The 22,649-nt window shown below is 64.2% G+C and overlaps 2 protein-coding genes across 24 annotated transcripts in view; one reads left to right on the top strand and one right to left on the bottom strand.

Moving 5' to 3' along the window:
• The first annotated feature begins 1,075 nt into the window (after positions 1-1,075).
• Positions 1,076-6,595, top strand: LOC124080764 (aquaporin-12-like). Of its 2 annotated transcripts, XM_046426786.2 has the most exons (3): positions 1,079-1,753; positions 3,084-3,200; positions 6,221-6,595. In XM_046426786.2, the coding sequence occupies exons 1-3, from the start codon at positions 1,147-1,149 to the stop codon at positions 6,436-6,438; spliced, it is 942 nt and encodes a 313-aa protein (XP_046282742.1). In that variant the 5' UTR covers positions 1,079-1,146; the 3' UTR covers positions 6,439-6,595. The 2 variants fall into 2 exon arrangements, with proteins under 2 accessions (XP_046282743.1, XP_046282742.1); XM_046426787.2 differs by lacking the exon at positions 3,084-3,200 and having other exon boundaries at positions 1,076-1,753.
• Positions 6,596-9,437: 2,842 nt separating this feature from the next.
• Kif1a (kinesin family member 1A) overlaps positions 9,438-22,649 on the bottom strand; it is an 83,747-nt gene continuing 70,535 nt past the window's right edge. For 11 of the 22 annotated variants that reach the window (XM_058573431.1, XM_058573436.1, XM_058573432.1 and 8 more), the window contains 12 exons: positions 20,509-20,532; positions 18,864-18,978; positions 18,078-18,211; positions 17,226-17,287; positions 16,746-16,891; positions 15,979-16,179; positions 15,513-15,590; positions 14,822-14,946; positions 14,083-14,235; positions 13,376-13,568; positions 12,544-12,662; positions 9,438-12,219 (listed from right to left, as the gene is read on the bottom strand). In XM_058573431.1, coding sequence (XP_058429414.1) covers positions 12,177-12,219; positions 12,544-12,662; positions 13,376-13,568; positions 14,083-14,235; positions 14,822-14,946; positions 15,513-15,590; positions 15,979-16,179; positions 16,746-16,891; positions 17,226-17,287; positions 18,078-18,211; positions 18,864-18,978; positions 20,509-20,532 — 1,393 coding nt within the window. In that variant the 3' untranslated portion in view covers positions 9,438-12,176. The remainder of the gene's footprint in view (positions 12,220-12,543; positions 12,663-13,375; positions 13,569-14,082; positions 14,236-14,821; positions 14,947-15,512; positions 15,591-15,978; positions 16,180-16,745; positions 16,892-17,225; positions 17,288-18,077; positions 18,212-18,863; positions 18,979-20,508; positions 20,533-22,649) is intronic. The other 11 variants (XM_058573434.1, XM_058573438.1, XM_058573439.1 and 8 more) reach the window with 1 other exon arrangement.

Here is a 22,649-nt window from a genome sequence, read left to right as displayed (position 1 = left end):
CCTCCTCCCTCCACATTACATTCGCCAGGCAGGCTGGGAGCTGGCTCCCCACAGGAGGGCCTGAGCAGGCCATGCCCTGGCTCTCCCGCTGCCTTGGCGTCCTGTGGCTGTGGTCAGCCCTCTGGAAGGCTGGTGGAAGTGGGGGAGCTGGCCCCATCTGCTCTCTGCCCGGATGACCATTCCCACTGGCCCTGCACACTGGTTCTTGCTCGGGGCAGCCACCCCACAGCCTCAGAATAGCCACCCATTCCTGAGCACCTTCTCCTCCTCCTGTCACACCACAGTGGAGCCCCGATGACCCCCAGCCCCTGGGACTGTGACCTCCAGGCTTCAGGTCCTCTCTGACAAGCCAGTGCCCAGCTGTCTCCGAGGCGTCCCCAACTCCTCAGGTCCCTCCTGTCTGGCCATTTGTCCTCAGGAAGAGGCCCATCTGCACCTCAGGACAGGGTGCCGGGGTGGGGGTCCTGCAGGGCACTGGCCCCTGCCTCGTGAGCCAATTCCCTCTCCACCCACAAGTCCTGGGGCTGCAGGAGGTACTGCCAGTCATTCTGTGGGTGCCCAGTCGCGGCCTTCCTTGGGTGTGTCATTAACCCGTGGTGCCAGGCAGAAAGATGGCAGCCCAAGGTGGCCACCTCTGCAGGCGCAGCTCCTGAGGGCCGGCACTCTGCTGGTGGCCCAGCACCCCGATGGGAGTCGTGGGTCCATGCCCCAGGCCCCCTGTGCCGCAGCTTCCTCCTGGGGCGCTCGTGGCAGGTGACTTGGAGGGCGGCAGAGCTGGGGCTTGGAGGTGGGCCACAGCCCAGGAGCCGGGGAGAGGTGCCGTGGTCCTGCGGCCAGGAGCCCAGGCTGAGTCACAGCTCAGATGGAGGCTTTGAAGGAGGTGCCCCGCCTGGGGCTGGTGAGAGGGGGATGTGGGTCCCACTGTGCCCACACCCTGGGGAGGACACCAGGCAGGCAGGTCCACTGTGGGTGCTCCTGACCACACCAGCCTGTGACCAGTGGGGCCGGTAGCAAGGGGTGCAGGTGTGGCTTTCCCAGAGGTCAGGTGGACGCTCCAGCCCTCCTCCCCCCTGGACTGTAAGGCTGGCCAGACGCACACGTCACCTGGTCCCTGCTCAGCACGGCTCCTCCTTGGAGCCCGGGGTGATGGCTGGTCTGAACGTGTCCCTGTCCTTCTTCTTTGCCACCTGTGCCCTCTGCCAGGCAGCCAGGAGGGCGTCCAGGGCCCTGCTCTCGGCAGGCGCCTATGCCAGCTTCGCCCGGGAGGTCGCTGCGGCGGCCCAGCTGGCAGCCTGCTGCCTGGAGATGCAGGTTCTGATGGAGATCGGCCCCTGGGCAGGGGGCTTCGGGCCCGACCTGCTGCTGACCCTGGTCTTCCTGCTCTTCTTGGTGCATGGGGCCACCTTCGATGGGGCCTCGGCCAACCCCTCTGTGGCCCTGCAGGACTTCCTCATGGCTGAGGCGTCTTTGTCCAGCACCCTGCTGAAGCTGGCAGCCCAGGGGCTGGGCATGCAGGCCGCCCACACCCTGGCCTGGCGCTGCTGGGCCTGGGAGCTCAGCGAGCTGCACCTGGTGCAGAGCCTCATGGCTGCCCACTGCAGCTCGGCGCTGCGCACCTCTGTGCCCCAGGGCACCCTGGTGGAGGGAGCCTGCGCCTTCTTCTTCCACCTGGCCCTCCTCCGCCTGCCGCACAGTGCCCCTGTGTACAGGGTGCCCACCCTGGCTCTGCTGGTCACCGTCATGACCTACGTAGGTGAGACCTGCTTCCCTGTGCGGGGCCCTTCAGGACCACAGCAGGAGAGGGGGGTGCTGGCCAGAGGTGCTCCAACCCCCAGGCTGAGGCGGCCACTTCCTGGGGCCCTGATGGGCATGTAGGGCCAGCAGGTTGGAGGCCGGGTGGTGGGGAGGCACCGGCCCCTGCCAGCTGTCTCCCTGCCAGCTCCCAGCTGCCTGGTTCATTCCAGAAAAGCCACACCTGGTCCCAGGGTCAGCCCAGAGGTTCTTCAGGGCCTGGCCCCAGCTCTGACCTGAGATCCCCTGAGTCCTTTGACACACCCCCAGGAGTGACAAGTCCTGAGGGCCATCTTCACTCACGTCCCCACACTCCCTATGGGGCTCTGAGATGGCAGTGCCTTCCTTGCCGCACACCTGTGACCCCTGTCCCAGCCAGGCTGACCTCCTGACCAGACTTCCTGGGCCCCGCTCATGGTCCTGCCCTGATTCTGGGTCCTAGACCTCAGGCACGGGCACTGGCTCCACCAGAGGGGACTGTCCCTGAGCAGGTATCTTACACAGATGGGCTGAAGCTCAAGTCAGGACAGGCCCAGCACAGGGCAGGCAGCCGGTGGCCTGGGCCACCGAGGCTGTGGAAAAGGCTGTCCGAGTCCCACACCGATGGGGACACTGAGGTGAGATGAGCCGGGGGCTCTGCAGGGACAGGCTCTGTGGCCCGATGGCCTGGGCTCGGCCTCAGCACAGACGCCCAGGCATCTCGGGTGGGTATGCCGCTGTCTGACCTGGTCACCACCTGTCTGCTGGGCTGTGTCCCGTGGCCACCTGCTCTGCCTGACTGCTGTGGTCCCCCAGCCATCCCGAGGGCTGCTGGCCCTCCAGCGCCCCCCTCGCTCCTGTCCTCTCTGCCCTCACCACCTGGCCTCTATCTCTGCTCTGCCTTCTCCCCTCTCTGTGTGCCCCCACCTCCTGGTCTCTGCTCTGTCCCTCCCCGTCTCCATCTGTCTGTCTCCTCTGCCTGTCCATGTCTGTCTCTCCTTCTCTCCCTCCAGGTCTCTCTGCCTCCCAGTCTTGGCTCCCTCCTGGTCGCACTCAGAGGCTGCCTCCTAGTAGGCAGGGAGTTGGAGGAGGGTTGAGTCCTTCTGGGGCCAGGTGTGGGGAGGGTCTGGACCCTTGTCCTGGCTGCCCTGAGGCCTTGGCTGCCCTGGCCTGCTTCTGTGTGTCCATAAGCACAAAGGGCCCTGGTCAGGAGCTGTACCCAGTGGGCCTGCAGTGTGGTCTCGGGGGCTCGGGCCTGGCCTGGACCGGCAGCGGCAGGCTGGGCCCACCCGAGGCCCGTGCTCTGTCTGCAGCTGGGCCCTACACGTCCGCCTTCTTCAACCCTGCCCTGGCCGCCTCCGTCACCTTCCGCTGCTCCGGGCACTCCTGGCTGGAGTACGCCCAGGTGTACTGGCTGGGCCCTCTGACAGGTGAGTGGGGGAGGGTCCCTGGGGCTGGGCTGGAACCCCTGGCTGTGGGGGTGGGTGGGGGTGCAGGGCCCAGGGATGGAGAGCACACCAGGGCACCCCTGGCCTCCAGGTCTCCACTGTGCTGCGGGGCTCGGTTTCACGAGCAGCTTGTGGGTCTGCAGCGTCCTGTGGGAGGAGGGCGGGTCCCCTCAGGCCCTGCCTCCACACAGGGCCGGGCCCCTTGCCTCCTGGCCGGCGCTCTGGTCCCCAGCATGGGCCTGCAGGCTTCCCTGGGAGTCCTGTTGGGTGTCGACCTGGAGGGTGCCCAGGGACACCCTGCCCCTCCACTCCTGCTCCAGGGCCTCACGTCCTTGGCACCCTGACCTGGTCAGAGGTCACTGCTGCCACTGGGCTTCACTTCCTTTCCTGAAAGCTCCGACTTGCTGGCCAGGGAGGGCAGCCTGACTTCCACCCTGCTCCGCATTCTAGCACTGTCCACCCAGACGTACCCTCCGCTCGGCAACCCGTGGAGCGCCCTCCCCACAGGGTGACCCGGGCCTCCCTGCTTGGGGTGATTTCTTCTCCTGGGTGAGCACATCTCACCAAAGATGTCAGGTGATGGCTGACAGAGGGTGAACTTACCCGGCAGGTGAATTTCAGACCTGTGCGGCGTCTTGGTTCTGAGCTGTGTTTGACTGGTGGCTGGCTTGGCCAGAGTGACCACGGCAAGCGACACAGACTGGGTGGCTGCACACAGCTCTGGAGGGCAGTCTGAGGCGGAGGGGGGGGAGGCTGTGCCCCTGAGGTCTGGGGCAGTGTGCGCCTCTCCCTCCTCGGGTCCCCGGCACACAGGCACGCCACTCCAAGCTCCTCCTGTCTGTGCCTGTGTCTCTTCTTCTTACAGGGACACCCCTGGACATAGCAACCCACTCTACTCCATATGACTCAACTAATCACATCTGCAAGGACCCTATTTCCAATAAGGTCACATTCTCAGGCTCTGGACAGGACGGGGATTAGGGAATGCTATCCACCCCATGTGGCCTCTGGCTCCACTGAGACTCCATCTGAGTAGCTGAGGTCCACAGCCATCCACATGTCCCTTGGAAGCTTCTGGGAGCTGAGTGGGGAGAGTCTGGGAGCTCGGCGCCCCACACATACACGCTGACATTGCCCCGTCCTAGTAGGGAACCTGGCCCTGATGCCCTCTTGGGGAGTGGCCCTTCTCCTGACAATGCAGTGGGAAAGGCCGTGCTCTTTGAAAGGGACTTTGAGCTCGTCTCCCGTGGATTTGAGCCCCCCTCCCAGAGAGACCCCTCCCAGAGACCCGGCCCCTCTTGCTGAAACACCAGGGTTCTGTGGAGCGAATGGGTACACTCTAGCCCACCCACCCAGCCCAGCTCCGGCTCCCTGCCGCCCTCCTCACCCAGTGCCACTGCAGAGCCGAGGGTCCTCTGTGGCTGGTTCTTGAGATCGCGCAGGAAAGATTTCAGACATGCTCAGGGGGGCAGACGTGACTCTGTTGGAAGGAGCAGGAGAGGGGAAAGGGGAGGAGAGGGTCTGCATGCCCCGCCTGCCCTCCTGTGTGGCTGGGGTCCCAGGGAAGTTTCCGGGGAGTCCTCCCTGGGCCCTCCTGACTTTGGACTGACCGCAAGGCTGCATGGGACCTCCCAGCCCCACCCCTCCAGGGGTCTCTCCTGTGGAGGGGAGTTCACTTGCCAACCACTGGAGGCAGCGTGGGTCACTGTGGTCCACGCTGACCAGTTCTCACCCGCGTATCTCCGTCTGTCAAAGCCATCTTCTCCTTATCCGCAGGCGGGTGGGCTTTGGGGGCCACAGGCTACTTGTTGAGGGAGGTAGTATATCCTATGAGTTAGGCCAGGCAGGGCTGCAGCAAACGGTGGGTCAGCATGGTGGGCCAGCATGGTGGGCCAGCATGGTGGGCCAGCATGGTGGGTCAGCATGGTGGGTCAGCATGGTGGGCCAGCATGGTGGGTCAGCATGGTGGGCCAGCATGGTGGGTCAGCATGGTGGCCCAGTCACGGGCTGTCCCTCGCCCTCAGGCTCCCCCTCGAAGCTGTCTGTCCCTTGACGGTTCACTTGCTTCTCAGCTTCCAAATCTGTGCTGTGCTTCTCCCTGCTGTCACCCACCTTGGCTGGCTGGCGCCTTTGACAGAACCTTGTCCCCTCATCTAGAGCACTTCAGCTGGGCAGAAGCACGTGCCCGTAGCCGTCCTCATCCAGAAAGTCCAAGTTAAAATCTGCCCCTGAGAACCAGGGGCTTGGGGGCAGTGCCGTCTGGTGGCTAAGATCGGAAGCCGGGCTGGCTGAGGAGATGTGACTGCCCCCATGGTTGGGACCCTGAGCAGGTGTCCTAGCCTTCAGCCTGGCCCTGCTCGAGAGGGACTGTACCATGTCCACCTAAGGAACAGAAAAGGGCAACTGAAGAGTGCCAGCAGCTGATCAGGCTTGTCCTCAGGACACAGAGTGGCTGCTGGTGTACCACATGTGGTCAGGCCAGGCCGGCCCGGGCCTCGGTGGAACTCAGCGAGTGCCCTGGGGACCACCACCCACAGGTTAAACCTGGCTGGCTAGCCTTCCCAGAGGCCTGGAGACTGGGTGGGAGCTGGAATTCTCAGCTCCTGGATTCCGCCCAGAACGTGGGGCCTAGGAGGGAGTCGGCCAGGCCCAGGCCCACCTCTGTCCCTCTCCTCCCCTCGCCCCTCCCAACAGCACACAGTGCCCCCACGATGCATGTGCCCTTCATGAGGTAGCCTGGGAGGAGAGGCTGAGCAGGTTGGGCCTGGCTCGGGACCCCTGTGGGATCCCAGGTCGGGGCCCCAGAGCATGTTCTAGAAGTTACAAGCTCCGCATAGCTCTGACGGGCTTGTCTCCATCTCCAAGGGAGGACCCCAGGCCAAGGGGTGTGGCCAGGAAGAGCCAGAACAGGGCCAGGCAGGAGCCCCCTATAGGCCCCCACGCCCGGAGGGTCTGGGCTGTGGTGTCTGGTCCACCCTGCGGTCTGACTCTGTCTCTCGTAGGCATGGTCCTGGCTGTCCTGCTCCATGAAGGTTGCCTGCCCCGCCTTTTCCAGAGAAACCTGCTCTACAGGCAGAAGAGCAAGTTCCGAACCCCCAAAGGGAAGCTGGCCCCAGGTTCTGAGGACAGGCGGGCACTGGCGGCAGGGTGCAGTGGCCAGGAGCTGGGGCGGGGCAGAGCCGCTGCTGCGGGGCTACTGCTGAGCCGCCTGGCTCCGTGAACGCCAGCGAGGGTCAGCGCTGATGGACCTGGGGCCTCGGAGCCGAGGGGGCCCCAGCTCTCCTCCCTGGAAGCCACTTGTCAATAAACCGTTGCTCGGTGCCTGTCTCCCTGGGCCTGAAAGGCCTCTCGAGGGGCGGGCAGGGCGCGCACTCGTCTCCCACGGGCTCTTTCCTGCTTCTTGTTACAGAATGAGAATAAAGGGTGGGCCCCGGGTGCAGGGGGAGCCTGGGCTGAGGAACGTCTCCTGGGCCCAGGAAAATTGTGGATGGCACCGGCAGCCTGGGACACGGAGCTCGCCCAGGGCCCTGGGAGATGGCCGGGGGCCGACAGCGGAGACTGCAGAGTCCGGGCCAGGTACAGGGCCCTCAACCTGGTGTCCACGGAGTTCCCTGGCCACCAGGATGATGCCTGCTCACCCCAAAGACAGGAAACCTTGTCAATCTCCAAGAATAATTGCCAGGGGCACCCCATTGTCCCATGGAACCCCAACCGTGGAGCCTCCACCATTTCCCCCCCTCAAACCAGAGCTGATCTGGGAATTCCCACCACCAGAGGATGAAGGTCCCCCTTCTGTGGTCCCGAGTCCCATCCGAGAGGGCAAGGCTGCAGGGGTGTGCCGTGGTCCCACTCTGTCTTGTGGGAGCAGCAGCCCTGACCTGGCTGCTCTGTGGGGAGGGTGCCCCGAGGGGAAAGCCAGGGTCTCCCTGGGGACCTGGTGAGGCCTCGTCTTCTGCTGGCCTTCCAGTGAGGGGACAGAGGAAGGTCCTCCGGCCCCTCCCGTGGCTGCTCCTTCACCCCTCTAAGTCCCCTCACCAGGCCGCTGGTCAGGAGCCTCAGCCTCTCCCTTCCCCTGCTTGGTATGACAGCCTGGGGAGGGGGGACCAGGAGCCCAGGTCCCTAAGGGAGCGCTGGGGTGGAGCCCGCAGCCAGCCCGTGTGGCTGCCCTGCCAGGGCTCTGCAATCCCAGGTCCCACCAGCCACCACCCCTGTGCCCAGCACGGGAGCAGGCAGTGCTGGGCAAGCTACAGCCGGGGAGTGGTCAGGCTGCTACAGGTGCAGAGGGAGGCTGGTCCAGGCCAGGCCTCAGGTCAGGGCCCAGGGAGAGTGCCAGGCCCCAGTGGGCATTGCTGTACCTCAGGGACGGGGGGCCTGCTCATGCAGGTTCTGGGGGCTCACGCAGGCAGCTGCAAAAGCCCACCTAGTTGTCCAGCCCCACAGGTGCATCCCAGAGCAGCACCAGGGACTCGTCCAGGTGCTCAGGCCAGGCGAGCCCAGGGGAGGTCTTGAGGTTTGGGAAAGGGTGGCTCTGGGAGAGACTCCGTCTGGGCTCTGGCAGTGCTGGCGGGGCCCAGAGTGGGAGCTTGCTGCAGAAGGCAGACTCCTGGATTGGGCGGGTCCCCAGGATGGCAAGACTCACTGTCCCTCAGCAGGGGCTGTGGGGCAGCACTAGAGACGGCACAGCTGCCTTGGTCCCGACAGGGTCTTTATTCTGTCAAGCCCCCACGCCTGGGTGTCTGCACACACAAGGCCCTGGCGAGGGGGCTGAGCTCCCTGGGCAGTGCTCAGCTGGGCACCGCTGTCCTGCACCTCCTGAACCTCGTTCGTTGGATCTGATTTGCTCCATGGGGGAGAGGAGGTGACTGCAGGATCCAGGGCGGGTTGGAAGCACCTAGAAGCCCGTGCTGGGGGCAGCTGACCGCCCAGGGGAGAGCTGGGCGTCAGAAGCCCCTTGTCTGGGTGGGGAAGGGCTCTCAGGGCTGATGGGCCTGCTGACCACTGTCTGTCTGGGAGGCCGCCATCTGCAGGGGAGTCTCTAGCTCTGAGACACCTGGTGAAGGTCCGTAGTCTCAACTTCCTGTGAACCTACCATTATTGCAAATTTTTGAAAATAAACCCTTTTTACAGTTTTTCCTGACTTCCCTGCAACAATCACCATAAAATTATTTTTAAAACAAAGAGTGGGGAGTGCATCAAGCCAGAGCTCTGCCTGGGCGGGCACGGGGCTTTCCTGTCACGAAGGAGAAATCAGAAGGACTGGGAACCTGGCCCAGAGGCCCCGTGCCCTGCTTCAGAGCAGGGTCACTCTGAACTCAGGGGAGGCCACGTCACTCATGTAAGGGAGGTGACCTCACGTGTCTTTCAGGGCTCAAGACCAAACCTCCCACAGCCTCCAGGACACCCAGGCAGAGTCCAGGCTGGCCCAGGCAGGGGACCAGCACCCCAACCAGGACCGGCTCCCGGGTCCCTCTGCCGAGGCCTAGCCACATTCCCTGTGTCCAGCAGCCCTCCTGGTACTACTGCCCAAGACCTGATGGGCTACCCTGCACCTGACCTATCTGCATCCCTGGGGGCCAGGGCCCAGGGAGGAGCCCACCACACACCTGAGCTGGAGGCCTGGCCTGGAACAGCTCCTGAGCCTAGACCTAGTCTCGCCGGCTTTGACCTCTCAGAATGGCCTGTGCTCTGAGTGGCAGTGACCTTGAGGCCAGCCCTGCCTGGCCAGGAGACTCCCGTGTCCCCTGAACCATGTTCTTTTTCTGGGGAGCTGAACCCTGGCCTTGGGGGAACCGAATTGGACAAGATCCAGCCAGTGTGGTAGTCACCCCAACTCCCACCGTGGCCTCGGGCAGGACCAGGCCCTACGGGCAATGCCTCACACCAATACTTGGGGTAGCTCTGGTCCCAGAGCCTGGCACACCCTGCTGGGGTTCTGAGGGCCCAGACCCCAAATGCTGCCTGAGGGCAGTGCAATGGCCTAGCATGAACCTGCACCTACAGGTGAGGGCACCTGGGGCGGCTCAGAAGTGGGTGGCTCCAAAGACAGCACCCCTGGCACCTCACCCCACAAATCTCTCCCAACCCTGCCCCTTCCACCCCAAGAAGCCAGCCCCTCCCTGCCTGGCCTCTGGGCAGCAGATGCCATCTCTGGACTGTGCCGAAGAGATGCCCCTGTGACCCCCCAGCAGACCTAACACAAAGCCACAGCTGAGACACGGGTATGGGTTGCGTAGAGCCACGTTTATTTCTTACTTGGACACAGCCGTGATGCACACACAGTACAGGGGCCTAGAGCTAACACTCGGGTAAGACGTGGGGAGAGTCGCTACATCGGGGTAGTGGAGATGACACAGGGTCCCACAGCAATCACATATGTACAAGCCAGGGATGCAGCCTCCAAGCTGCAGGGGCACTCAGAACAGACCAACTACAGGAAGCACAACCCGGGGAGAGACGGGGGCCGTCACAGCCTGTGTCCAACCTGGGGCTGCAGGGGTAAAGGAGGATGCCTTCTGGGGCCCCAGACCTGGCCGAGCTGGCACGGGACCAGCACCACAACCCCGCTCGCAGTACCCCTGACCACGTTCAGGACCCCCAGGTGCCCCAGGCTCTAGGGACCAGGATGGATGTGGAAGGCCACTCTCGGCAGCTATGCTGGCAGGACCACTTAGCAGGAGGCCTTGGGCTTCTCAACCCCACAGGACCCCAGGAGCCGGCATCCCCCAGGCCAAAGCAAGGCCAGAGCTGGGCAGTATTAAGCCTCAGAACCAAACCACCAGGAGAGATGGCTGTCTCGACCTCTCACCTCCGTACCAGCAAGAAATGGGGGCCACAGCCAGACCAGGCGCTCCCCTCCGCGTCACAGGATGGGAAGACCCCAAGGGTCTCTCCACGGCACAGATGTGGACACAGCATTCCAGGGGTGGGGGCAACTGTCCTCAGCTGGCTGGGTACGTGGGTGGTTTCGGGCAGGGTGGGCAAACAGAAACCAGGCTTCCCACCTTGTGGACGCACTGCCCTTGGCCTCTCCTGTTTCTGCAGACTGACTCTGGACGGCCCACAGGGCAGGGGCCCATCTCAGTGCCAGCCGATGCCAAAATGGCACCGCCCAGGCCTTCATGGGGGGGGGGGTCTTCTGAATGCAGAGGGCTCCAGGCTCCTGGCCTTTCCCTCAGCCTGACCCCAGACAGCAGGTGCTCTGCAGGTTGGCTGGCCTCAGACACCCGCTGGTGGGCGGCCCAGACCTTTCCGAGGCCACGGCTTCAGGCTGGCTGACCTGAGTGGCCGTGGTGGGCCTGGACTCTAGCCTGCTGTGAAGGGTGTGGCCTTGAAATCCAACTCAACTCAGAGCAAGGTGCTCTGTCCCACCCTCCCTGCCTCGAGGGGGTCACGGGTACCAGAGTGAGTGCCATCTGGATGCTGTGTCTCAGCCCACTGCCCGCACGGTCCACAGGGCGGTCACCTGGTTTCTGCACAAGGTTTACTTCAGTCTGGGACGGCACTGTCCTCAAGGAGCCCTCTAAAGAAAGCGCTGCGTGGCCCCCACTGCACAGCTGTGGTTTCCTAAGACCTGACGCTCCGACAGAGGCCCCGGGCCCTGGGGACGAGGCAGCCACCCCTGCTGCAGCGGAGCCTGGTGGGAGGACGAGCTTGCATCTGGTCTTGTGCTGGCTGCAGGCTCAGATCCTGCTTCCACAATACCACTCACCCTGAGCCCTGCGGTCTGGGGTGAGGGTCCAGAGGCCTGGACGGTTTCCCCAAGGAAGACCTGAACTTGTTTGTCAGCATGAAAGAGGCCCACACACCTAGTCTCTTCCTCCGAGAGTGGCTTGAGCTCACTAGTCAGGGTAGTGCCATTCAGGGACCACCTGGGCTGATGGGGAACCTCAGAGCCCCCGGCTCATCTGAACCAAGCAGCAGGAGCTGGCAAGGGGGTGGAAGGTGCCCAGCCCCAACAGCAGCCTGGTCCAGGTGGGCCGTAGGGTTAGGGGACTTGCAGTTTGGTTTCTGATTTTCCAAATGGCCTGTGAGTGGGAATTCCCCAGGTGCAGAAGAACCCTGGACAGCCAAGACAGCCTGGTATCTGCCCTCACCCACCTGCCAAGACATGCCCCGTGCATGGAGTCTGCTCCCTGGGGTGGAGAGGAGGGTGTGTGTGAGGAGCTTCCAATCACAGAACTTCCTCCCAGAGCAGCCTGGGGCTCTGCGTCCTCACAGCACCAGGGAGGCCCTGGAGGCCGGGACCCACACCCTGAATGCTGACCTTGCCTGCTGCCCAAGAGCCCTGTGTCTGAACCCAGCCACCGGCCCCGACAGTCTGGACACAACTGGTGAGCCTGGGCGCCATGGACACCCTGGCCTCCTCCCTCCTGGCCCCCCATGGTCCCAGCTCAGGTCCGCTCACCCTCTCAATCCTGCTGGCACCACCTTAGCACCTGGAGACCCCACACACCTGGAGGAGGCTCAGGGAAACCTGGCCCAGGTGTGCCTGTGTGCCAACCGAGGGTCCCACGTCCAAACTCCTCTTCCCCCGCTCTGCCCGAAGGCTGGAGATGCAGAGGGAACAAACAGGGAGGGTGGCCGCTGGGTCTTGCAGGTCTACTCGGAGGCATTAGAAATAAATATCATAAATAGAACACAGTTACAGTTAATTTCTCAGGACTGTCTCAACGTCACTAACTACTGTATATTAATTATAAGTCTGTCTATGCTTAAAAAAATATTAGAGTGGCGGCAACACGGGGTCTTGTGCCCTCTGGCCTCCCTCAGATCCCCAGCTCTCCCCACCCAGAGCAGCTGAGGAGGAAGAAAGAAGGACTCGGGCAGGCTTCCCTGGGGCACAGCTGGCCCTAGGCCCGGGCCCGGCACTCCCTGGCAGGGGAAGGCTAGGCAGCCAGGACAGGACAGACGGGGACGGGGCGAGGGACAGCCGGGTGCTGGCTGGTGGGGGGCTCTGGCTCAGACCCTCATCTGTGCAGACCTCCTCCGGGAGAGCTTGGACCTGCAGAGGGAGGAGAAAGGGGTGTCACGCTGGGACTGACCCCCCGGCCGCGTCCGTCAAGCCCCTGGCGTAAGGGCAGCCCCAGGACCACCAGACGCTCAGGCCCTGGCACTGAGCGGGTGAGGCCTGGTGCTGCCTCAGCCCTCCCACACCCGCCAGGCCCTCGTCTGTGACGTGGAGGACTGTGTGCGCACACCGCCACACATCAAGGCCCACCCAGTTAGTGCAGGCCCACCCCCTCGGACCCCCACAGGATCCAGAAGCAGCTCGGCCCTGCCTAGCGCCCCGGAGGTGCTGGCTGGCGGGGCCCGGGCACAGCCGTACCGGATGGTCCCCGCCAGGAGGGGGTTGAAGGCGTACAGCCAGTCATGCATGTCCTTGTCACTGTTGGCCTGCAGCAGGATACCACGGTGCTCTGTGCACACCGCAAACGTGTTGGGCGTCTGCAAAGGAGGCTGTGGTAAGAAGGAGCGGGCCGGCACCCACCACTCCTGAGAAGGAACCTGGGGACTCTGAGGTGGGGCTCGGGGAGCCGCAGGCCAAACCTCGTGGGGAGGCAGGGCGACCCCTCTGCAGAGCACATGGCCTATCCCGACCCGCGGTGCTCCGGCTCCCTTCCAGAAGCCTCTTCGGTCAGGAAGCTCTGTCCTGGGCCTGGGCCCCACCCTGCTCTGCACCCAGGGGAAGCGTCTGCCCCTCCAGTGGCCGTGGCTGAGTGGCCCTGCTGGCCTGTGTGCAGGGTGTGGGCGGTGGACTGAGTTCCTGCTGCCCCTCCTACAGAGGAGGCCACTCCACAGCTCCTGGGCTCAGAGGACTTCTCTCCCCACTAGGCCCCAGGGAGCCTGCTCCTATGTGTCCAGAAGGCCACACTCGGGGAGGGAGGGGGCCACGTGCCACAGGTTCCCCAGGAGGACAGGACGGGCCACTGGCCATATCTGCCCTGCCCTAGGACCACACTCATCACCAACAGTGGTCACCAGGACTGAGCTGCAGCAGGGCTGAGCCCCAGGTCCCATCTCTGTGCACAGGACACAGTGCCGCAGCCTGGGCAGGGCACAGAGGTGCCACCCAGCCCATGTGGGGCACAGAGGCCTGGCCCGGTTCCTCCCCACTGTCCCCGCCCTGTGGGGGCCCCAGGCCCGGGGACCGGGCGTACCTTGAGCATGGCCTGCTGGTCCTCGCTGTACTCCACCTGGGCCGTGGAGAGGTTGAGCACAAATCTCTCCACCGTGTCCTTGTCACTGTTGTACATGTAGGCGTAGGGGCGTCGTACCACTACGAAGCGCTTGGCCCAGCCGGCTGTGTGCGGCTCCAGGAAGTGCAGGTACCCCTTCTTGGACACGATCGGGCTGTGGGGCAGGGCATCTGCTGGCTCACGTCCCGGCAGCCAGGTGTGGTGCGGGCAAAGGCAGAAGTCACGGCCCCCCACCCAGAGCCAGGCCCACAGTACTGGTCATTGCCCAGGAGAAAGCAGGCCAGAGGCCGGAGTCCAGACCCACTAGCCCACCTCTGGCCCATTTCTGGGGGCTCAGAGGACATCCCAGCTGGGGATGGAGAGACTTGAAGAGCAGACACAGCCCTGGAGCTGCCAATCACGGCCCGGTGACACTAGGCCCCGCTCTGGCTCGGACCCCCGCCCCCCGTCTGCATGTTGCCACAGCAGCACCAGGACCATCGGGGGTGGGGTGACCCCTCTAGAACAAAGTGGTCCCCAGTCTGGGTCAAGGGGTCTGCCTGACCTGGTTCAGAACTGTCCTGCACGTGGGGGAGGGTGTGTGCCTGAGGCCTGGCCCCTGGCTCTGCCCTGTGCTCGGGTAAGGGGCACTGCCTGTGGTGGGCAGCTTCATGTGGGGCCCTACATACCTGACTCGGATTTCCTGGATGTCGGGGACCAGGAGGCGCTGGGGCTCCTTATCGGCCTCTGTGGCCCGCGCAGGGGACAGGGGCTTCTTGGAGTCTGCCTCTGGCACTGGCTCTGGCTCTGGGCTGGCTGGCCGGGAACAGGGCTGCGGGGTCCTGGAAAGCAGGGAGACACACTGTGTGCTGCCAGGGCTCCTCGCCAGGCCCACGCCTGTCTCCTGGGCCCATCCCCTCAGAGGGACCAAGGTGACAACGGGAGCCAGGAGCCCAGCAGGCTGTGTGAAGCCTGTCTCAGAGGTGTGGGGTCGAGACCCTCTCCCCTCCTTTTTTTTTGGTAAAGACAATCTGGGAACCCAGAGGCGTTTCAAACAGGAGTCAAACTCCCTTGAATCCGCCATCAGTGGAGTGAGCCGGGCAGGGGCTCCTCCTGGACGCTGTGCCGCAGGCTGCCTGGCAGTGCTCAGGGTGCTGGGCACACGGCTCTCCCCACGAGCACTTGCGGAGCTCTGTTCTGACTCCCTTGTGGATGTGCTTTGGTACGTGCGCTTGGAGGCCATGTGGAGCCAAGCCACACAGGGGGCACCATGCACCCCTGGAGAGGCCACCACGCCCTCTCCAGCAGGCCCTGCCCTCACCTGTGACACCCCAGGCCCTCCGTCATCCCTGCCCACTTTCCCTGTCCTTATGCCCGAGTCCCAGCTTGGGGTACGGAAGCCTCTCCAGGAGCCCAGGGCTCACTCACCGCATGTCGGTGGCACCGTAGCGACCTTCAACCAGAGAGGGGCAGGTGGAGGACGGGGTGAGCGTGGCTGCTCCCAGAGGCGACATGGACGGGTCCCGCAGCAGGGTGACGGACATCTCAGAGAGCTGAGGCAGAGAAGCCCTCCTCAGGGCCTCTGGGCCTTCTGGCTGCATCCTGCCTTCTGCTGGGGACACCACCTCCCGATTCGCCCCAGCCTCAGCTCAGGTGCCCCCTGCCCTGGAGACCCCCCCTCTCCCAGCCCCTCACACCCCGGCCTGCCCCTCCCAGAGCTTCAGATCTGCGCTGACCCAGGTGGGTTCCAGGTGTGGGGCCAGCTCCAGGTGCCCCTCCACAGCCTCTGTGGCATGTGGTCAGCAGGAGGCTGCTGGGTGAAGGCCGTGGGCCAGGCAGAAGGCCCGCCTGACCTGGTGCAGGGCACCCTTGGGAGGCTGCGGGAGTGAGGCACCAGACCAGCCTCGCTTGGGAGGGGACTGAGCCTGCAGGACGAGCCTCCTCCGAGGAAGGACCCCAGTCCAAGGGATGGGAAGACAGCAGGGGCCAGGAGGCACTGGGAGGGCACACGGGACCCTCAACCACACCATCCTCCCAGGAGCCCCGGCCTGGGATGCCTGACAAGGATGGGACTTCTTGGTGACAAGGGCCCCACAGGTGGCCCTGGGACCCCACCCACCTTGCTCTCGCTGGCACTGATGCAGACATGGCTGTGGGTGTACTCTCTGTTGAACGTGTGCGTGAGCAGACGTAAGCACTGTGGGCAGAGAGCATGCACTGTCAGGCCACACGTGGGCAGACGGGCGAGCCCAAGCATGGCCGGTCAGGTGGGTGCCGACACTGCCCCGGGGACAGGTGAGCCAGGGAGAGTCTCACGGTGTGCAGGAGACCTCCCACTGGTCCATGCCACCACAGATGGTCCAGCTGCAGGGAGCTATGCGCTCCTCACAAGCTCGGGGGTTCCCAAGAGGGCAGGTCGCTGCTGAGGTCCGAGGCAGCAAAAGGCCCCCAGCCGACTCCCCTGCTCCAGAGTGCGATGGGCGCGGCTAGAGGGGGCTCCGGGTCCGTCACCCTCCCCGCTCCTGGACTCTGACTGGAGCCAGCCCCAGGGATGGGCCTGGGTGCCACCCGCGGGCTCCACCTACCTTGACTGCCAGCTCCCGCTGCCTCTCATTGGGTGCCTCCAGGGGCGACTGTCGGCCCTCGGCGGACAGTGGGGAGGAGGCGCCAGAGGAGCTTCGGGACTCACAGTCTTCACTGGAGACGGGGGACAGCACCTCAGGGCCGGGCCGCTGGGTGGTCTCCAGTTTCTCCCGCAGGAGCAGGTAGTGACGGGTCTTCTCGACCTTCAGCAGGAACACGGAACTCAGCAGCCGCACCCGTGAGGGGCAAGGCCAGCCCAGGAGCACCACTGAGCAGCGGGCTCTCTGGTCGGCCTGAGGGGGTCTGGCCCTGGCTGGAGGCCCCCCACGTGAACTGAGCAGGCAGACTCCAGGGCCACAAGGCCTGGGGGACTCAGCCCCCCCAGGCTGCCCTCCCTGTCCACGGCCTCCTGGCCACAGTGCATGGGCCAGCCGGGAGCTGTGGACACGTGCATTCCCTCCCTGGGTTCTGGGGTGGAGGGTGCCACTCTGCAGTGTTAGTGCCTTGGGAAAGGACCGAAGGCTGGCTGGGGCATGGGGCTTCAGTCTCCCCACGGACATGCCACACTGGACAGCCCAAGCTGGCTTTGGAGGTGGTGTCCCTGCCCAGAGCAACAGATGCCAGACCCAATATCCTCCCTGGACTTCTGTCTCATCCCTGTCTGAACACCCCACGTCTCCCGAGTCAGCTCGAGGGGCATGTGCTCCGTGTGGTTCACTCTGGGGACAGGGCCATGGTGCCGCTGGGCCTGGGCGGACCCGGGGCTCACCTCCTGCAGGAGGCTCAGCTTCTCCAGCTCCCACTGGTGGTCCAGGATCAGACTGTCACTCCGGGGCCGCCAGCCGGCCAGGTTCTCCTCACCCCGGACATAGGCCACGGAGGTGTCCAGCACCCGCCGGCGCCGCCGCTGCATCCCTGGCCGAGAACAGGCACTCTGTCCTTCCGGAGGGCTGCCGGGTTCTCCCACCCACCAGGGAGTCCCAGCCGCTGAAACCCCTCCCTTCGGGGATCAAGGTCAGCTTCCAAGGTCAGCAGTGAGGCCCTGGGGCTAAGACCTGGCAGCCACAGGGCCAGCTCACCCCACTCTCTCCATTTGAGAACGACCCCAGAGGCTTCAAGGTGAGCACTTGCGTTTTGCAGGTAAGGGACCCCAGCTTAGCTAAGGTCACCCCAAGTGGAGCAGAGACCCAGCAGCCCAGTGATGCCAGGAACCTGCCTCGGCTCGGCAGAAGGGCAGGGTGTGGCCTACCTGGGCTGCCGGCGTCCGCCACGTAGCACAGGCTGAGCTCGTACACGCCAGTCACTCGGTTGCTACGGCGGGGGGGAGGGCATGGTCACCAGGATGGGGGCAGGCAGGCTGATAGACAGCTGACCCTCATACCATCAAACACACTCTGGGCACAAGCCTATGACCACATCATCTAGGTGCCTGTCACGGGTGCTGACGGTTGGGGTCTGTGACCTGTAGCCTGCCTAGGCAGTTCCACCCCAGACTTCTTCCTGACCCCCAAGCTTGCTCCGGCTGTGCCCAGATGGGCCTGGACACTGGGCACATGAAGCAGATCATGGGAACACCCAACAAAGGTGACCACAGGCCTGCAGAGGACGGCCCTTCTCACTGCCCTGATGTCCTGGCTCGTCCTCCACCCCCAGGACGCAGGAAGTGCTGAGTGCAAGCAAGGTCCTGCCTGAGCCGATGCCCTCGGGCACTGCAGCCTCCCAGAGGACCCGCTTGGCCACGTCCTGCTCAAAGTCCTGTCCAGGGCCCCACTTCCCGCCTGTTGCCCTGCGTAGCAGGCAGTCCCAGCAGTGCAGACCCTGTGGTCCCGGGAGCAAGGCACTGGCAGGGGTGCAGGGGTGCCCCCACGCAGGGCACAGGCTACCTGTGGCCAGGTTGGCCAGGTTCTCTCCGGCCCCTCCCAGGGGGCCAGGGCCAGCAGGGAGTTGGCCGGGAGCGTGCGGTGCTTGCGACCTTCTGAACACAAGTCCCATGAGTATCAGACCACAGGGGACACCCAGGGCATTCTGCAGAGTTTAGGGTGGCTCTCACCGCACCAGGTGGCAGACGAGGCAGCTCCCCTGCCCGCCCCCGTAGGCTCACCCCTCTGAGGCCCTCAGGCTCCCGCTGCCGAACAGGTTTCGGATGGAGCGTGAGGCTGGCAGCTTGGCGTCGCGGGAGTAGAAGACCATGCAGAAGTCCTTGGTGATGACAGCGGGCTGGGTGCAGCTCTCCATCTGCAGTGGGCAACAGCGGACTGGGCACAGGGACCCTGGGAGGATCTGCTCCTGCCCTGAGCCACTGCGGGAGAGGGAGCCAGGCCTGCCCACTTCACTGCTGGGTGGGGCTGGCCCTGAACCTCAGTGAGCCTCACAGCAGACCTGGCTGGACCCACGTTTTAACTCTGAAATGCCACGGGACGTCACTTCACAGCAGGTGACGGGCCTGGGTACCTGCCCTGTGCCCCGTGCCCGCGGGGCACAGCCTCCACTGTTCTCAGGCCGACCTTGCTACCACCCATGAGGTGGTCAGAGACAGCCCCATTTATAGCTGCCCCTCCCTACTGAACCAGCTAGAAACACCCCACTCCCAGCCCCCAGCTGGGCGTCAAGGAGAGGCCTGTTGGCCGCAGACCCTGGAGCAGGGCAGTGCAAGTGGGGCACTCCTGGTTTTGAGCCCCTGGAACACAACTGCACTGTCATCTCAAGGACAAAACCCACCGCCGTGGACGCCGGAGGGGATCAGCTGTGAGCAGGGCCATCAAAAGCAGCTGGGTTCAACTCAGGCCTTGGGCTGTCCTCTGAGAACAGGGCCAGCTGGGATTGTCCAGGGCTCACAAGCACCCCCATAGTCCCCTGCCTGCACCCCAGCTTTGGGGAGTGCCCTTGCCTCAATGTAGGCGGACAGGGTCATGTAGATCTTCTCCCTGTAGGGCGTGACGCGGTTCAGCAGGAGGGAGTTGTGCATGGAGCTGTCCCAGGCGGCCTCAAACTGGTAGAAGGTCCTGGAAGGAAGCAGAAGAAAGGCCACAGATGATGGTGCAGGGGGTCCCGGTGGGACTGGACATGCAGACAGACAGTGCAGCAAGGGCAGGGAGAGCCGCTGCAGTCAGAGGCCCGGGAGCCCGGGCAGCAATGGCGGGGGGACAGGCCCTCCTTACTAAGTCAGAGGCTGAGCAGCAGCTCCTGTGTGGCCCTCCCTGGTCCCCTCAGCTCCAAGGGAGTGGATGAGAGGATGGAGGAGAAGGAGGGAGGTGGGAAGGGAGCCTAGATGGTGAGCCGGAAAGGACAGGGGAGGAGGGTAGGGCTGGGGAGGAGGGAGGAGGGGAGGAGGGAGGAGGGGAGGAGGGGAGGGCTGGGGAGGAGGGAGGAGGGGAGGAGGGGAGGGCTGGGGAGGAGGGAGGAGGGGAGGAGGGGAGGGCTAGGGAGGAGGGAGGAGGGAGGACAGGAGGAGGGAGGAGGGTAGGGCTAGGGAGGAGGGGAGGGCTAGGGAGGAAGGAGGACAGGAGGAGGGAGGAGGGGAGGAGGGGAGGGCTAGGGAGGAAGGAAGGACAGGAGAAGGGAGGAGGGAGGACAGGAGGAGGGAGGAGGGAGGACAGGAGGAGGGAGGAGGGAGGACAGGAGGAGGGAGGAGGGGAGGACAGGAGGAGGGAGGAGGGGAGGGCCAGGGAGGAGGGGAGGACAGGAGGAGGGAGGAGGGGAGGACAGGAGGAGGGAGGAGGGAGGGGCAGAAGCCTGGGCCATCACAGCCTCAGTCTGAGTAAGGAGCTGCCCTGGCCCTCTCTGGCCTGAAGGGCGGTGCCCGGTTTGCCCAGACCTCCAGGACCATCTCCCCACGGGCGACTCGCCCTCCACCAGTGCTCCAGGGAGGATGCTTGGAGTGGGAACCAGGAGGCCGGTGGCAGCGGCGTCTTGTGAGGCTGCACAGCCGTGGACAGGGACTCTGCTCTGTCCCTGCTCTCTAATCTGGAGAGATGATGAGCAGCACGTCTGCCAGTGGCCCCCAGGCCCTGCCCAGGGCAGCTCAGGGCAGCCCCAGGAGGCCAGGACTCTGTGTCCCCCACGGGGTCCCACCCTGCTCTGTGACCCTCAGACGCCTCAGAGGCGGAGTTTGTATCCAGCAACTTCTGCTTGCAGACGGGAGCCCTCGTAGGCCAGGTGCCCATCTGGGGAAGGGCACCTCAGTCCCCACGGCCACCCATGCTGCCCCGTCCCACACCAGCACCCTCGCAGGGCCTGTGCAGACACACTGACAGACAGCGGGCAGCAGTACACGCTCTGACACGCCAGGCCCGATGGGCCACACTGCCCCATCTCCTGGACAGTTGGCCTGGGTGCAGGACACAAGAGTCTCAAGGGTCAGGGCCAGGGCAGGGCCACTGTGGGCACACAGAGCCAGGGAGAGGTCCAGGGGAAATGGGGACAGTGGGAAACCAGGAGGGGGCACAGAGCAGGCAGACATGGAGGAGAAACAGAGTGGTTGGTCAGGGCCAAGGGGACAGCAAGCACGGGAGGGAGACAAGAGTGGGCTGTACCTAGTGTCATTCCGGAAGGGAAGGCTGAGGGGCACCAGACACACGCACACACAGGAGAGAGCGAGAGTCAGACGTCACCCCGCTTGGCCGCCTCACCGCCCCTGCGGCCCCAGCCTGGCCCTGCAGAGGCCCTGCCCCAGCCCTGCAGCAGAGCCCAGGGGGTCCCCAGCTGGACTAGAGGTCAGGGCCCTCTGCGGCCAGGCTGCAGGCCAGAGCTGGCGTCCAGCACAGCCTGACTCAGAATGAGGGCCTGCAAACTGCCCACCTCAAGCGCCACAGAGCCACCCCAGGCCACGTGGTCTCAGAGTTCACCAGGGTGTCTCCACCCTTGGCTTATCTGTATGACAGGTCAGTGACTGTCCCCACTCCACCCGGATGTCCTCAGATGCATCAAGCTAGTGTGTGACCAAGGAAAGAAGGGGCTGACTCCAGCACACGTGACTGCCACTGTCCTCGCTCTGTGCTTGGGTCAGACCAATGGGCCACCAGCCCCGTCTCCTGCTGGGCCCAACCAACTGACCCTTGGTCCGCCTGCCTTGAGAGGCACCGAGCTCCCCGGCCAGCTTCTCTGCGTGGCCCCTCTTCTGGGCCCTAGCCGCCCAGCTCCTTAGGAGCCCTGTGCCCGCCCTGACCTGGGGCCCTCGCCCTCCACCCTGAGCAGGTCACACCACAGGAATGAGCTTCATAGTGTCAGCTGGAGCCACTTCTGGGGACAGGGTGGGCTCGGCCAGGGGCCTGGGTGGAGGATCCCCCCGTCCAGGTTCGGGGCCTCGAGCAGCTCAGACTGCAGCCAGCCAGACACCCGGGGAGCTGACTCGGGGTCTCCACAGCTGTGGGCCTCGGAGGGGTCTCTACCTGACCATGTCCACAGCCAGGACTGGGTCTTCCCAGACTACTGCACCATCCCCCAGGACCCAGATGGTCAACTGGACCTAGGTCCAACATGGACACAGCCATGATGCTGCCCACTGGTTACTTCCAGACTGGTGGTCGGCCCTTGGCCTCGGAGGCCATCTGCTCTGCTCCAGAGGAGCTGCACACAGGGCCTCTCAACCAGCCTGCAGCCCACACCAGCCACGGCTCCCGAGTCCTAGGCAGCCAGCCCTGGAACACCAGCAGCGAGGGTCAGCGGCAAGGCTGATCCCAAAGCTTCTGCAGGGCAAGAGTGCACCCTGACCCGAGTGACAGCCAGAGAGGGTGGACTTGGGTGGGGCAGGGGTGACCAAGGGGCAGCCCCTGGGGACACACCAAGAGTGCAGGCATGCTGTGGGGACCAGGGTCAGCCCTCAATCACAGGGCAACAAACTAAGACCCAGAGAAGCTGAGAGGTGGCCAGTCCCCCACACAGCAAACCCCAGGAGCAGGTCTGGGAGGGCCTCAGAGGCCACAGAGCACCCATGGCCCGAGTGGGCTCAGGACCCGCAGGGGACCTCTATACACACAGGAAGGGGCCTGTGTCCGTCCCTGAAGCCCTCACTCTGCCAAGCTCCAATGTGGCCAAACCCCCTGCAGCAGATTGGATCAGAGGGAATGTCCCCCAAGGCTTAAGAGTGTTGAAACTCAGCCCCTCTGGGGGTTAGAGCACAGAAAGAATCTGACCACAGTGGTTAGAGTGGGGCCTTCAGGGGTGATCGGGGTTAGATCAGGCCATTGACAGAGCCCCAGACTGACCCCTGGAAGCTTTATAATGTTCCAGAACACACATATGTATCTCCTATCTCTTGTCACATGATGGGCCAGGTTGGGACTCCACCAGTAAGAAGGCCATCACCAGAAGCATCCCCTTGACTGCAGACCAGAACCAGGAACCAAAATAAACCTTTTTCCTCTAAAAGTTACCCAGCCTCAGATATTGCATTATAGTAACAGGATGGATTAAAATCCTCATATTCAACTGTATAAAGGTGTGCACACTGACCTACTGAGGCAGAAACACTGGAGGGGTGTCCTTGTAAACAGAGGACCCGGGCTTGTCCTGTAGGGCTTCCCCACCAGCTCTGTGGTGCCCATCATGCTGGAGACCCTGGGAATCTGCCTGTTCTACAGCTGGGAAACCTAGGCCTGAGTGCTCTTACCTGTCCCTTCCTCTGGTGAGGCCATCCCAAACCCCTTCCCTGTCCTTACTCCTCCACTGGGTCAGG

This window comes from Marmota monax, unplaced genomic scaffold (genome assembly GCF_021218885.2).
Source record: "Marmota monax isolate L192 unplaced genomic scaffold, Marmota_monax_Labrador192_F-V1.1 WCK01_AAM20220418_F8-fsc00298, whole genome shotgun sequence".
NCBI lineage: Eukaryota > Metazoa > Chordata > Mammalia > Rodentia > Sciuridae > Marmota > Marmota monax.
Note: the sequence above shows the minus strand (reverse complement) of the source record. Positions and strands in the feature narration are given on the sequence as shown.

Coding starts and splice junctions, on each gene's coding strand:
- LOC124080764 (XM_046426786.2), top strand. CDS start 1,147: ATGGCTGGTCTGAACGTGTCCCTGTCCTTCTTCTTTGCCACCTGTGCC. Junction 1,754..3,083: donor CACCGTCATGACCTACGTAG/GTGAGACCTGCT, acceptor CTCTGTCTGCAG/CTGGGCCCTACACGTCCGCC. Junction 3,201..6,220: donor CTGGCTGGGCCCTCTGACAG/GTGAGTGGGGGA, acceptor TGTCTCTCGTAG/GCATGGTCCTGGCTGTCCTG.